Source organism: Hyperolius riggenbachi, chromosome 4 (genome assembly GCF_040937935.1).
Source record: "Hyperolius riggenbachi isolate aHypRig1 chromosome 4, aHypRig1.pri, whole genome shotgun sequence".
Taxonomy (NCBI): domain Eukaryota; kingdom Metazoa; phylum Chordata; class Amphibia; order Anura; family Hyperoliidae; genus Hyperolius; species Hyperolius riggenbachi.
Genome location: NC_090649.1, coordinates 65,113,975 through 65,128,739, shown reverse-complemented (window position 1 = coordinate 65,128,739; position 14,765 = coordinate 65,113,975). Strand labels below are relative to the sequence as shown.

Genomic DNA, 14,765 nt, shown 5'->3' with positions numbered 1-14,765 from the left:
TGGTACAAAATACTAGTAACTCCACAATACTCCCCTATCCAAAAATACGTGCAAACATGGTCATATGACTTGAAAGCCACAATCACATTAGACCAGATTCTTAAAGCAAACAGGTCATTACTCTCATACTCTAAATGTAATTCCCATTGGGAACAGCACCAAAAGACGCTATACAGATGGTACATCACTCCTAGGAGAGTAGCGTCCTTCTCCCCAGCTACATCCGATATCTGCTGGAAATGCAGTAAAAAAACAGGAACTCTATATCATATGCTTTGGGAGTGCCCTCTAGTGTCACAAATGTGGTCAGAAGTCGAGATTATAATCCGTAAAAACGATTCAAATTCCTTTCGACTCCATCCACAACTAGCACTACTATTAATTGGCCTTGAGAAAATTGAAAAACCTCACCAATTCATAATTTGTCATATTATTATGGTGGCCCAAAATACCATCACAACCAACTGGAAATCCAAAGAACCACTCAATTTATCCCAACTAGTGTCTAAGGTATCGTATAATCTAACTATGGAACTTAAGCTCACAAACATATATTGGCCAAAAAGACCTGGAGTAACAATCCCAAACTCATGGAAGACACTATTTAACATCTAAAGCAGTAGTGTCCCTCCACCATCAGTTTTAAGCGTTACCTAGTTTATATGTTATATGTTGTCATAGATTAGTCCACTTAACACAATCACAAATGAGAGGCAAAATATAAGCACTCACATTCTCCTCCTTAACTCTAAACCCAAGGACCACATCCTTAGAGGAAGCACCACAGTTACCGCATTACAACTCATAATGGTTCATACTGGAACCATCCCACAATAGACCTGGGAAGTTTGGATCCTGCCCAGCCGTAGTGGCCATGAAAATGGACAGGACCTGAACTACATTCCCAGCTCTAGATGAGTGCATCCGCGGACTATTAAACACCGAATGTCACCATAAGATGGGAAGATTGTACAAAATAGGCCATCCGATATATAGCCTAAAATGGCTAGCTAAGGAATGTAAGGTTAAGAGTTAAGTTATTATTCATGTCAAAACTCATGTTAATTAATAATGTTAGAGGATAAAAGTGAACTGCTAAACCCATTTGTATAATACAAGTATTGCTATAACTGTATATGCAAAATAACACCAACAGTTACTTGTATGTCATTAAAATCCAAATAAAAAGACAAATGTTAAAAAAAAATAACACTTGTTGTCATTTATATTAAAACAAATACCATGCCCTTGTGATGTTCTGTCATATTGCGGTGCGTGTGGCCTGTCCGAAAATTCCTCAGCATGGTTGATAAGTGCATCTTTCACAGTATCATAACCACATAAGACGACCATCTTCTCCTGACCCAACTGGATGCTGAACACTGTGCCGTACTCTTCTGCTAACTAAAAAAAAGAACAATGTAACCACTTAAAGGACACCTGAAGTGACATATGACATGGTGAGCTTAACATAGGTACATATAATACTAGCCCTACTAAGAAATTGTCAAAAGTCCCTTTCTGTTTTCAAGCACCAGCATTCAAAAAAAAAAAAAAACTAGTTGTTATCTATACAAATGAGCTTATCTAACAGTTCATTAAATTCACTCTATTTCCTGAAAAGGAAATATATGCTGAAAAAGCTTTATCTGAGTGAGATATGTCACAGCTGCTAATTAGAATTCAGTGTAAAAATAAAAAACTTATGCTGAAAATAAAAGTGTGAGACTTGGTTACATATTGTATTTATCTGTGGCACAACACGTACAATTATTATAAATTATTATAATTATGGGGTTTTTTTGCACTACAGGTGCTTTAACAACCAAAAACAATGTATTAATAATGTAGGGGTATTGTGTTGGATCGTTATAGAGTCAGTCCTCCTTAAAATTATATTTGAACCTTTTGTATTTGCTGAACAGGTAAACCACGTAACAATGCCTAACTAGAGGTGGTCAATGATACAGATGGTAAGATTCCAAATTGATGCAAATTTTATATAAATCCCTGGAATTTGGAAATGGAGTAATTAAATGCAGCAGTGTTAACACAGTTTATTGCTGAATTCACAAATGCAACTTAAAGGACTTACGAGGCGAAATAGTGAAAAAAAGTTAAATACCTGCACGAAATATCAATGCACGGAGGACGCCATCTGCGCCCTTCGTGCTGTGCCGCCGGGTCCCTGCAGCTCAATGTCCCCCCGGGCCGGTCCCAACCCCACAGCCCGGGTCAGGCTCTTCTGCCTCCACTAAAATGGCCGCCGGAGCTAGCTGCGGCTGCGCAGTCCGCATATGTGCTCCACGCAACAGGAAACGGCCTGGCAACGCTTTGGCCAGGGATCGCTATACAGCATCAATATGGCTGTATAAGGATCCCTGGCAACTTTACCTATTTTTGGACCATTTTTTTTGTTTCCCATGTAGTCTGCGATAGCCAGAATGCTGAGCCCTGGCCACGTGTTTGGCACCCTGAGCTATAGCAGCTCACATGGTCTATGGTATGGGGGGGGGGGGCTCTGGAGGAGAGAGATGGCCAAGCCTCCTCTTTTCCACCAGAGCTCTTCCCCACCGCCTTCATTATTATTATTATTATTTATTGTATTTATAAAGCGCCAACATATTACGCAGCGCTGCACAATAGATAAATGGGTTAACATACAGGTAGAACATACAGAAACTCACAACAAAACAAGATCATGCAAATGATTTGATAACAATACAGTGTCATAGGTCAAGATAGAGACTGTTCGAGTCTACAAGAAGGGTGGTTGCGAGTAAGATTTCATAATCAAGCTGGATACACTAGGGAGGAGGGCCCTGCCAGAGGCTTACAATCTAAAGGGTGGGGTGGAGACAATAGGTGCGTCTTTTGAGAGGGGGTCTAACAGAACATATTATGATGCTGGTGTAGGGGGGTATGCGAGCGTGAAGAAGTGAGTCTTGAGAGCTTGTTTGAAGGTATTAAAGGTGGGGGCGAGTCTGACGGCTGGTGGTAGAGAGTTCCAGAGAGTAGGGGCGGCCCTGGTGAAGTCCTGCAATCGTGCGTGTGACTGAGTTATGTGAGGTGCGACTAGGCGCAGGTCATTGGAGGATCGGAGGGGTGCCTGGTATGTGCCTGTGGACCAGATCAGAGATGTAGGTCGGGCAGGTCTTGTGCACTGATTTGTAGGCCAAGCACAGGATTTTGAAATTGATCCTAAAGCTGATGGGGAGCCAGTGTAGTGCTTTACAGAGCGGAGTTGTAGAGGCGCTGCGGTGAGAAGAATGTATCAGTCTGGCTGCCGCATTCATTACCAATTTAAGTGGGTCAGTACGGTTAGAGGGGAGGCCAGATAAAAGAGAATTGCAGTAGTCTAGGCGGGAGATGACAAGGGCATGGATAAGGAGTTTAGTGGTGTCAGGGGACAGGTAGGAGCGGATCTTGGAGATGTTGCAGAGGTGGAAGTTGCAGGATCTGGCAATACCTTGGATGTGGGCTGTAAAGGAAAGTTCAGAGTAACGCCTAGACAGCGGGCTTGGGAGGTAGGGTGGATAGTAGTATTTTCAATAGTGACGTGCAGATCTGGGAGGGGTGCAGCTGTGCGGGGTGGGAATATTAGAAGCTCAGTCTTGTCCAAATTAAGCTTCAGGTACCTGGCAGCCATCCAGGAGGAAATGGATGTGAGGCAGGCAGAGACTTTGTCCATGGTAGAAGAGGAGAGATCTGGGGTGTGGAGATATATCTGGGTGTCGTCGGCATACAGGTGATAATTGAAACCCATGGAGGAGATGATTTTGCCAATTGAGGCAGTATAGAGTGAGAACAGTAGTGGTCCTAGGACGGAACCTTGAGGAACACCAACTGAGAGGGGTGTAGGAGTGGATGAGGAGCCATTAAAAATTCTGTGAAAGAGCGGTTGGAGAGGTAGGAGGAGATCCAGGCTAAGGCTAGGTCCTGAATGCCCATTAGCTGCAGGGAGTGGAGTAGGAGGGAGTGGTCGACAGTGTCAAATGCTGAGGAGAGGTCCAGGAGGAGCAGGATGGAGTATTTACCTTCGGCTTTGGCAAGGGCAAGGTCGTTTACCACTTTGGTGAGGGCTGTTTCTGTTGAATGGGCTGTGCGAAAACCAGACTGCAGGGAATCGAGAAGGGAGTTGGAGTTAAGGAAGTTGGTCAGGCGTTGGTGGGCCAGGCATTCAAGAATTTTTGAGGCAAAAGGGAGGAGAGAGATTGGGCGGTAGTTGGATGGCAGAGCAGGGTCAAGTGAAGATTTCTTTAACAGGGGAAGCACAGTGGCCTGTTTGAATATGGAGGGGAAGATGCCGGTGGAGAAGGAGAGGTTGAACAGATGGGTGAGGACAGGGGCCAGATCAGAAAAATGTGGGCGCAGAGAATCAGATGGGACCGGATCTAGGGGGCAGGAAGTGGCAGGTGAAGTTGCCAGCAGCTGGTTGACTTCCTCCACCGTGACAGGATTGAAGGAGGTAAGGGAGGAGAAAGAGGCAGGAGTCTTCATGGTGGCATGGTGAGATCATTTCTGAGTATATTGACTTTTTTTAAAGGTACATATTCATGGTTAATTAAGGTTAATAAAGCACTTTACTCGTTATTGTGGTTTTATTTTGTTTAACCCTTTGTGGAAATGGGTAAGGGGTACGTACCCCTATGCTCATTTCACCTGGGGAATGGACAGGCATCTGGAGGTCCCTTTCTTAAAAGGGACTCCCAGATTCCACCATGTACCCCCACCAGGGCGTCATCGGCCCCCATCTCCTCCTGGGCACTGGAGGTGGGAAAGAGACCCTTTGTCCCTTTGTCCCACCAGGGATGCTCGGATAGTGCTTTTTAAAAGCTCGGAGGGAGGAGGGTCTCATCTTCCAGGGAATTGTAGAATTTCAAAAGCCAGCTTATATACCTCGGCCGGGAATTGAACCCAGGTCTTGGCCTGGAATTGAACCCAGGTCTGAGTGCTTGGTAGATAGCTCTCTTAACCGCTATACCACCAACAACACTACATGCTGAAGGCAGCCTAGCATTTACCATTGTGATATATCCAAGAGAAAAATGAGATTGCTCTCTATCTCTCTCTAGGACTTGATGGTTTTAAGCTGAAAATTCACTTCAACATGGTTCCCGTTCACCGATCTGAGTCCCCAGCAGAAAAAACGATGGTCTCTTATCAGATGCCGCAGTCTTTCTGAAAAAAAAAAGTTTTATGTCCTCCTTATGCTTCCTGGAAGTGAGGAGGACATAAAAAATTTTTTTTCTTGTGGCCAAATAGTAAAACTACATCTACATACATTTTTCAAGGCAATTTACACACATTATAACATTTAAAATTAACTGTTTATTTCCAAACACCAAAAAATTACTCAAATAAAATTTTTAATGAAAAAAATAAATAAAAAAAAACAATAAACAAAACAAAACATAAATAGTTACCTAAGGGTGTGAACTTTTTACATATGCATGTGAAGGGGGTATACTACAAACATTTTTTAAATTATAAGCTTGTAAATAGTGATGGACGCAAAACGGAAAAAAATGCACCTTTTTTTCCAAATAAAATATTGGCGCCATACATTGTGATAGGGACAAATTTAAATAGTGTAATAACCGAGACAAACGGGCAAATAAAATACCTAGGTTTTAATTATGGCAGCATGTATTATTTTAAAGCTATAATGGCAGAAAAGTGAGAAATAATGAATTTTTTCCATTTTTTTTCTTAATATTCCTTTTAAAATGCATTTATAAAAAAATAATTCTTAGCAAAATGTACCACCCAATGAAAGCCTAATTAGTGGTGGAAAAATCAAGATATACTGTAGATCAATAAATTGTGATAAGTAGTGATAAAGCGAATGAATGGTAGGTGAAAATTGCTCTGATGCATAAGGAGAAAAATCCCCGCAGGCTGAAATGGTTAAATAAATTGTGTCTGCAGAGATGCCCTGAACTTTTGAAGTTCTCCTGTCCATTAAAGTCTATGGAGCCTGCTGCGAATGACAGTTTTTGAACATTTGTGGTAAATTCACGTTGGCGAAACCGAAAATTTGATGTTCGCTACATCACTGTTTTGTGTTTAGTGTTTTATTCATTTTTTCATTTGGAGTGGAGTAACCAATGTTTTGCTGTGGGATCCTGTGATCTCTAGTAACACCCCTAGTCTTGCTAATTTAAACAAAATACACTGCAGGCATTATAAAGGAATGTCTTTGCAGTCAAAAGAAGGTGGTTGCTAAACTGGCTTTTCTAGACTCTAGAGGGCAGGCCGGTCACCTGCTGAAACAATGTAAAATGAAAGGTGTGGCAGTGGAGACTGGAGAACCTGAATTGCTGAGCAGCTGAAAGAGCAGGAGATGACTACAATGATAAACATGTCCTTATACCATCATTTTGACACATGCTGCTGGCTAGTGATCGTAATCTGCTAATTATGATGACGCAACGTTTCTTCTAATATTTTCGCAATTATGGCCACACACATTTTAAGATTTGTAAATTCAATAGATTTTGCATAAACCAATAATAATTTTGCATAATTACACGTAATTTCATGTCAACTTTAGCGGTTAATGGCAAAGCCCCTGTACATGATGCTGACACCAAAATTGCTACGTATGTTAAAGGATACCAGAAGTGACATTTGACATGATGTGATAGACATGGGTATGTACAGTGCCTAGCACACAGATAACTATGCTGTGTTCCTTTTTTTCTTTCTCTGCCTGAAAGAGTTAAATATCAGATATGTAAGTGGCTGACTCAGTCCTGACTCAGACAGGAAGTGACTACAGTGGGACCCTCACTGATAAGAAATTCCCTTTTTTACCTCTTTCTTGCTCTCAGAAGCCATTTTCTGCTAGGAAAGTGTTTTATAGTTGGAATTTCTTATCAGGAAGGGTCACACTGTAGTCACTTCCTGTCTGAGTCAGGACTGAGTCAGCCACTTACATACCTAATATTTAACTATTTCAGGCAGAGAAAGAAAAAAAGGAACACAGCTAAGTTATTTGTATGCTCGGCACTGTACATACCCATGTCTATCTCATCATGTCACATGTCACTTTGGGAATCCTTTAAAGTGAAAAGTGGAAACAAGTCAAAAAGATCATGTAGTTTTTGAGAAAATCGCTTTTAAAATAGTTTTTATACTTTTATATTCTGTAAAATGACATTTTGTTGAGTTTAACCACTTCAGCCTTAGTGTTCATTTAATTTATGCATCTGAGAAACTTTCACTCATTTGCCAATAACTTTATCACTGCTTATCACAATGAAATGATCTATATCTTGTTTTTTCTGTCATCATTTAGGCTTTCTTTGGGAAGTACAATATTCTAAGAATTATTTTATTCTAAATGCATTTTAACAGGAACATTAAGCAACAAAATGGAAAAAAAATCATTTCTAATTTTTCGGCCACTATAATTTTAAAATAATACATGCTACCATAATTAAAACACACTTTTTTATTTGCCCATTTGTCCTGGTTATTATACCATTTAAATGATGTCCCTATCACAATATATGGCGGCAATATTTTATTTGGAAATAAAGGTGCTTTTTTTCAGTTTTGCATCTGTCACTATTTACAAGTCCATAATTTAAAAAGTAACAGTAACATACATTCTTGACATACATATGAAAAAAGTTCAGTCCCTAAGGTAACTATTTATGTGTTTTTTATTTATTTATTTTTTTTACAAAAACATTTTTCGGTAACTATTGGAGAGTTGGCTTCATTTTAAATGTAAAAAAAAACAAAAACGGTTTGAAATATTTGTACATGTAATTTTACCATTTGGCCATAAGATGTCCTCAGATATCTTCCGTATGCGTAGTATTACTTCGCAAAATGGAAGTAATGCGTCCACATGGAAGTATGGGCTTTGTGAAAGACGGAGCCACCAAAAGAAAAGTTGAAGGGTTGGGGGATGAAGGCAAAGAAAGCACTCCAGCAAATATAAATGGCAAGTTAGTAGATGTTGACCAAATATAAGGGAGGTTTGAATGCTCAATAAAGCGATCATTGAAGACTTCCTTGGCACTTCCTTCAAGACGAAGACCAGAAGCATTTAAACTCGAATTCAATTATAAGAATTGCTAAATTACCTTTATCAATGCATTCTGAGGTTTTGCCGGGTCAATAATCTGCAAGTTTCCAATAATTGGCAGAGGTGTTGGCCCCGGAGGGTAGTTCTTCCATTTGTGTTGCGAGTCATAATAATAGATTTTAACGAAAAACAAAATAACGACAATGGACAGAAGAATTGTGACAGGGTCCATAGGAAATATATGTTCAGCTCTAAGCGGGAAAAAATAAAACAGATGATTATCATGCAGCATTATCCCTAAACATGTAATGAAAGCTCATTCAAATCCTAGCTGGAACCCGTACCTATTTTTAGGCAAAAATTCACCAATGCTGCTAAGTGGTCTGCTATGTGTGCGTTTAGTGGCTGCAGCTCTCTAAAACAAACTTTATTTATAACAAACACAGAAATATTTGAACTTGCCACTTCATTTCACACACGTCTATCAACAATACCTATTTAAAAATGGTTCCAAGGCTGTTGAGTTAAAGGATGACCTCTTATAATGGCCCTCACACCATCCCCATTGTCCCCATGCCCCTAGAAAGTTACACCAGTTGTTTATCCTCCCACACATTCACAACACCACTGTTTACACCCACCCAGTGATCTACAAAAAGGGCACAGAGGAAAAGTTCTCATACACATAATTGAGGTTGAAACTTGGTTTTATAGAGGGATTGACAGCCATAAAATCAAATTCCAATTACCCACTGCTCTGTGTTTATTAAATAGTCTACATCATGACCCTGCATTGCAAGCATTAATTATCTCAGTGCCCCCGTCTCTTTTCTCGTACATTGGCGGAGAGAAGTAAGCTGATTGGTGGGAGGCCGTTCAGAGAGATTTTATGACATAAGGCTGAGAGGAAAAACAGAAGCTAAATCACCTCACCACACCCCTATGCAGAAACTGCTGATATATATGCTCTATGCACATGTGTTTGCAAAGCAAACTAGATATCCTAGGAGAAAACTCAGAAAAAAAGTTAATTGCCTCTTGGCCATGATATCTTTTCTTAAGGCTGATACACACAAGGCACAAATGTCTCACAAAGAGACAAAAAAAAGAAAAAGCAGCGACAGTTCGTCGCCAGGTCCCTCTGTGCAGCAGCCGTACACACGTCGCACAGAGGGACAGAGATGCGGTGGAAGCTGTCGCTGAAGGTTCCTCCCCCCGCCGGAAGCTCCGTGCATGGTGTATGGGTTGCTGTCGCTAGTCCGCATACACACGCAGTACGCGTGGCGGACTAGCGACAGTTGCGGCGAAGTTGTGGTGACAGCTGTAGCTGGTGATTGGCCACGTCAATCGCCTGGCGACAGCTAGGACTAGTGACGGTTCGTGGCGCGCGCGTCATACACATGGGGGACCTGTCGCCACGTGTTTGTGGCGACAGTTGTGCCCCGTGTGTATGAGCCTTTACACAGGCTCAGCCTAAGCCAACTCAACATACTTTTTTTAACTCTTTGAATGAGGTCTGCAATAGCAGCAGTGGCTGGATAGTGTACTGGTTAAGGACAACACCTTTGACCTGCAAGAGCAGGCTAACAGATTAGCAGGTAATTGCTCCGCTGGACTGGAGTAAGTAATGCTGAAATTGCTGTGCACTGCTTGCCACTGCCCTTCCTGCATCAGTCCTCAGTGTGAAATGAGCCCCCATGCAAAACTTCATAAACAAGATTAAAAATAAAAAAAGAAAGAAAAAGAAAAGAGAGTGAAACTAAACTGAACTCATAGAAAATGCAGAAGGAGCTTATGCTGACTTCTTTCTAAAAAAAAATGTCCCTTGCACTGATAGCCTGGCTGTGATACATTCCCAATCTGCTTTTTATGCTAGGTACACACAATGCAATTTTTGATTTTTTGATCAATTTTCCCTTCACCTCTATGAAAAATCATTTGAATAACTGATTGGAAATGAGATTGGACATGTTGGAAATAATCGATCTAACAGTAAATCCTAGAAAATTGCATTGTGTGTACTTAAAGAGAATCTGTACTCTGAAATTCTTACAATAAAAAGCATACCATTTTATTCATTAGGTTCTCCTGGGCCCCTCTGTGCTGTTTCTGCCACTCCCTGCTGCAATCCTGGCTTGTAATTGCCAGTTTTAGGCAGTGTTTACAAACAAAAGACATGTCTGCTAACCAGCTTGTGATAGGCTGAGAGAAGCTCAGTCTGTGACTGATGCAGAGCCTGCAGGGGGCCTGGAGAGGGTGTGTATAGCTTCTATACTATCACAGCAGAGCAGCAGATTCCTGCCTCAGCCGACAAAGGAAAGAAGATTAGATTAGATAACAGAGATACTACAGCCACTGTGCAACTAGGAAAGGCTACAGACCACATTAGAACAGGTATAGGAACTTATAGGATAGAAGAAATAAGGCTGAAAATTTTGTTGCAGAGTTTCTTTTACATTGGCTCTGCTGACTGCATTTACAGAAAGACAGGATTCGGCAGCCAGACTCCTAGTCAATGCCCCCTGCAGCCCACGCATCTCCCCAATACTGATTGGCAGTAAAATGGAGAATCCATTTAAAGATCTGCCTGCTGACATTCAAGGGTCTACACCACATGGGACCCAAATACATAGCGGATCTATTGGAACTTTATGCCCCTCCACGCAGCCTCCACTCTGCCAACAAGATGAAGCTGGTTATTCTCAGGATCCACTTGCCATTTGGTGCTCGAGCCTTTTCCTATGCAGCCCCTACTCTATGGAATTCACTTCCACAGGCAGTGTGAGAAGCTCCTTCTCCTAACAGCTTTAGGAAAAGGCTAAAAACTCCCCTCTTTTCTCAAACTTTTGAGACTGCAAAATGCAGGGTAACAGCGCTTTGAGTCCCCAGGGAGAAAAGCGCTATAAAAATTATTATTATTATTTTAATGGGCTGTTAAAGGGAACTTTACAGCCAGACAGGTAAACAATGATAGTGTTATGGCATCTCCCATGTCCCTATCACGTCAAGTTCTAATTCAATAAATAGTTCCAGAGAGTCTTACTTTTATTGCTGGTATTCTTGAATCAGGTCCACTTCCTTTTGACAGGCCTCCTTTTCTTGGAAAGTTTACTGTATTTTCCTCTTCCACAACAAGTCCTATTGATCTTTAACTTGGAAGGGCTGATATCATTGTACAGCTCTTCCTCTTCACCACAACCCCAACTGTATAAACACTACATACAGCGCAGTGTCCTATAGCCTGTGATATCCTGTTACCAATTCCTGTTCTGCTGGAAGAGAATGTTTCCTCCAGGCTATATAGTTTTATAGAAATTCATGCAATGAAGTTCTTTAGTTGCAGCAGACCTACAACCAGATACATTGCAAATTTTCAATGGAGTTCCAAGCATGAGATAAAATGTATGTAGTTGTAATGATCCACTCAGCTGTCTGCACAAGCAGACAGCTGTTTGACCATTCCTTAAGTCTGAAGGCTGCAGATCTCTGGAAAAGAGACCTGTCTTCGCTTTGCAAGCTTCAGACTTACTCTGCTACTGAGGAATTTGCATACATTTGTCATGCAAATTGCCTAGCTACCTCCTTTGAAGGCTGGCAGTATAAATACCATGTTCTCCCAGAATCCTTTGCTGGTCATGAAGGTTTGTTCCTGCAAACACTCCCAGAGTGTTAGCCTTGCTGTCGTTTGCTAAGATTGTCTAGAGTAATTCCTTGGGACTGCACTAGGCATTCCCATTAGTGCAGTCAGGTTGTATTGTCTGTATTGCCTGTTCTGTCTTGTCTTGTCCTTGCGATTGCACTGTCGCCAGCGGCTAGCGATGGTGAATCGTTTGGTCCAGAACCTGGATCGCACTTGCCCTAGCGTTAGTGGCCGTGGATCTCTCGAGTCTATGTCTTGGAGTTTTACTAGCGGTTGCTACTGGTTACTCCTTCTGTCTGTCTTGCCATGTGGATCGCACTCGCTCTGGCTGGATCCTGCTAGGCCTATTTCTGTACTTGGATCACACTTGCTCTGGTGGAAAAGAGCAGTGGATCCTGCTACCCCTGTTTCTGCACTTGGATCACACTTGATCTGGTGGAAAAGAGCAGTGGATCCTGCTAGCTCTGTTTCTCTACTTGGTTCACACTTGCTCTGGTGGAAAAGAGCAGTGGATCCTGCTAGCTCTGTTTCTCTACTTGGTTCACACTTGCTCTGGTGGAAAAGAGCAGTGGATCCTGCTAGCTCTGTGTCTCTACTTGGTTCACACTTGCTCTGGTGGAAAAGAGCAGTGGATCCTGCTAGCTCTGTTTTGGTACTTGGTTCACACTCGCTCTGGCGGAAAGAGCAGTGGATCCTTCCTGTCCTATCCCTGAACCCGGATCGCACTCGCTCTGGCGAAGAGCGGTGGATCTTATCTGACCTATTCCTTTGTTCGTTCGTCTCTCTGTCTGGAGCAAACGCTTGCGGTTGCCTGAGGTAAGGCAGTCGTTTAGCAAGCGTTTCTGTTATTTGTTCGTTTGTGGTCATTCGTTAGTCAGGGTGGCGTGCTTGTCTCTGTTGCGCTTATCGTGCGGAGATCGCGCCGTAAACGTGCTTGTCGCTGTTGCGCCTAACGTGCGGTGACCGGGTTTAGATATTGCGTTTGTTATTTTCTTTGTCATTCTCATTGTATGATTTGCTGTGTCTATCGCTCTGCTCCTGTGTTTAACCACATTCTGTCTCTGTGCTCTCTCCCTCGAGAGAAACTATCCTGCTCTGTATTGCCACATTGCGTACGGTTCTTATCTGGCGTCTGTGGCTGTGCAGAGGATCTGTTCCTCTGCACTCCACAGCTCCATCTGCCAGTTGGAGTTCCTCTCTACGGGTGCATCCGCACCTTAGCTGGGTTCTGTTGTCCAAAACGTTTGTGGAGGATTTCCGTGGTGTCGGCGCGCAGGTTGTGCGCTGACCACGGAGATAATTCCACAATCGTTACAGTAGTGTTCCCTCCCATCAATCATGTGTCCTGGCAGAAGCAGGAGTACTGGGCAAGGAGCAGTTGAAAAAGTTGTGGTCAAAAATGGGTGCAGTTGTTATTTTTCGATATATGTGGGCACAATTGTTATTTATCGTAGTATAGAAAGCTGTTAACACTATTTAGCAGTTGGCTGCAATTGAATTGAAATTTATCATATTATTGTTAGCAGGGATCAGGAGGTGTTAAGGTTAGGCACCACTAGGGGGTCTTAGGGTTAGGCACTACCAGAGGTGTCTTCGGGTTAAGCAGGCACCACCATGGGGGTGTTAGGGTTAGGCACCACCAGTGGGGTCTTAAGTATAGGCACCACCAGGTTGGTTTTAGGGTACGGCACTACCAAGGGGGCCTTAGGGTTAGGCACCACCAAGAGGGTCTTAGGGTTAGGCCCCATGTGCGGACTTAGGGTTAGGCACCACCAGGGTGGTTTTAGGGTTAGGCCCCACCAAGGGGGACTTAGGGTTAGGCACCCCCAGGGGGGGTCTTAGGGTTAGGCACCACCAGGTGAGGGTTCTGTGTGAGAGTAGAGATAGTAGGTTAGGTAAAAGTTAGGTTCAACATTATTGGTACATTTACAGATAATGTATTACCGCAAATAAATCGTTATTTACTGTTTTTGTTATTTAATGTTGTGCTTAAATTGTTATTTACCAATATTGCTAGTAACATCGTTATCGTTTTCAAATGTATGCAACCGAACGCCGGCGGATAGTGGATGAAAAGGGCACTGCCATAGACTCTAATGCATGTATCGCTAATACGGTGCCCAAATCAGAATAAGGGCGCCCGATAAATATCATTAACAACATTAGAACCAGGGGCGTAGGAATAGACCCTGCAGCCCCTGCAGTTGCAGGGGGGCCCCTAGCAAGTCAGGGGCCCGGAGGAGGAAAGGCTGTCACCACCGGCGTACCTACCGGGGATGCGACTCTCTCAGCCGCAGGGGGGCCCGGCCGCCCGGGGCTGCTCTGGGGCCCGCTCACTGTCCGTGGGGGGAGCGCTGCTCTGGACCCCCCAGCAAGGTGCTCAACTGGCCGCAGCGTCTAATAGACGCTGCGCCAGTTCATTCCCTGCAGCCCCGCTCTAGCAGCCTGCATAGTCTCCGGCAGGCAGAGCAGGGCTACGGCAAGATGGCCGCCGAAGAAGCCCTACACTGGAGACTATTTGTGTCTCTAGTACAGGGCTTCGGCAGCCATCTTGCCGTAGCCCTGCACTCTGCCTGTCAGCGTGGGAGATGTGCTGCAGGAGGACTCGGGGAGCTGCGAGCCAGATGCCGGGAGAGGAGAAGACTTCTGTCAGGTAAGTGAATTGGTTTTTTTTCACAGGTGCATTTTTTTTTCTAGTGTCTGCTGCACACATTACGATTTTCAGGTGTCTGCTGCCCACATTATGATTTTCTGGTGTCTGCTGCCCACATTACGATTTTCTGGTCACTGCTGCCCACATTGCGATTTTCTGGTGTCTGCTGCCCACATTACGATTTTCTGGTCACTGCTGCCCACATTGCGATTTTCTGGTGTCTGCTGCCCACATTGCGATTTTCTGGTCACTGCTGCCCACATTGCGATTTTCTGGTGTCTGCTGCCCACATTATGATTTTCTGGTGTCTGCTGCCCACATTACGATTTTCAGGTGTCTGCTGCCCACATTACGATTTTCAGGTGTCTGCTGCCCACATTACGATTTTCAGGTGTCTGCTGCCCACATTATGATTTTCTGGTGTCTGC

The 14,765-nt window shown here is 43.2% G+C and overlaps 1 protein-coding gene across 1 annotated transcript in view; it reads right to left on the bottom strand.

Moving 5' to 3' along the window:
* Positions 1-11,141, bottom strand: part of LOC137571256 (cytochrome P450 2K1-like) — a 62,270-nt gene extending 51,129 nt beyond the window's left edge. Inside the window, exons 1-3 of the mRNA XM_068280132.1 lie at positions 11,088-11,141; positions 8,103-8,295; positions 1,242-1,404 (exon numbers count right to left, since the gene is read on the bottom strand). Coding sequence (XP_068136233.1) covers positions 1,242-1,404; positions 8,103-8,276 — 337 coding nt within the window. The 5' untranslated portion in view covers positions 8,277-8,295; positions 11,088-11,141. The remainder of the gene's footprint in view (positions 1-1,241; positions 1,405-8,102; positions 8,296-11,087) is intronic.
* Between the last annotated feature and the right edge of the window lie 3,624 nt (positions 11,142-14,765).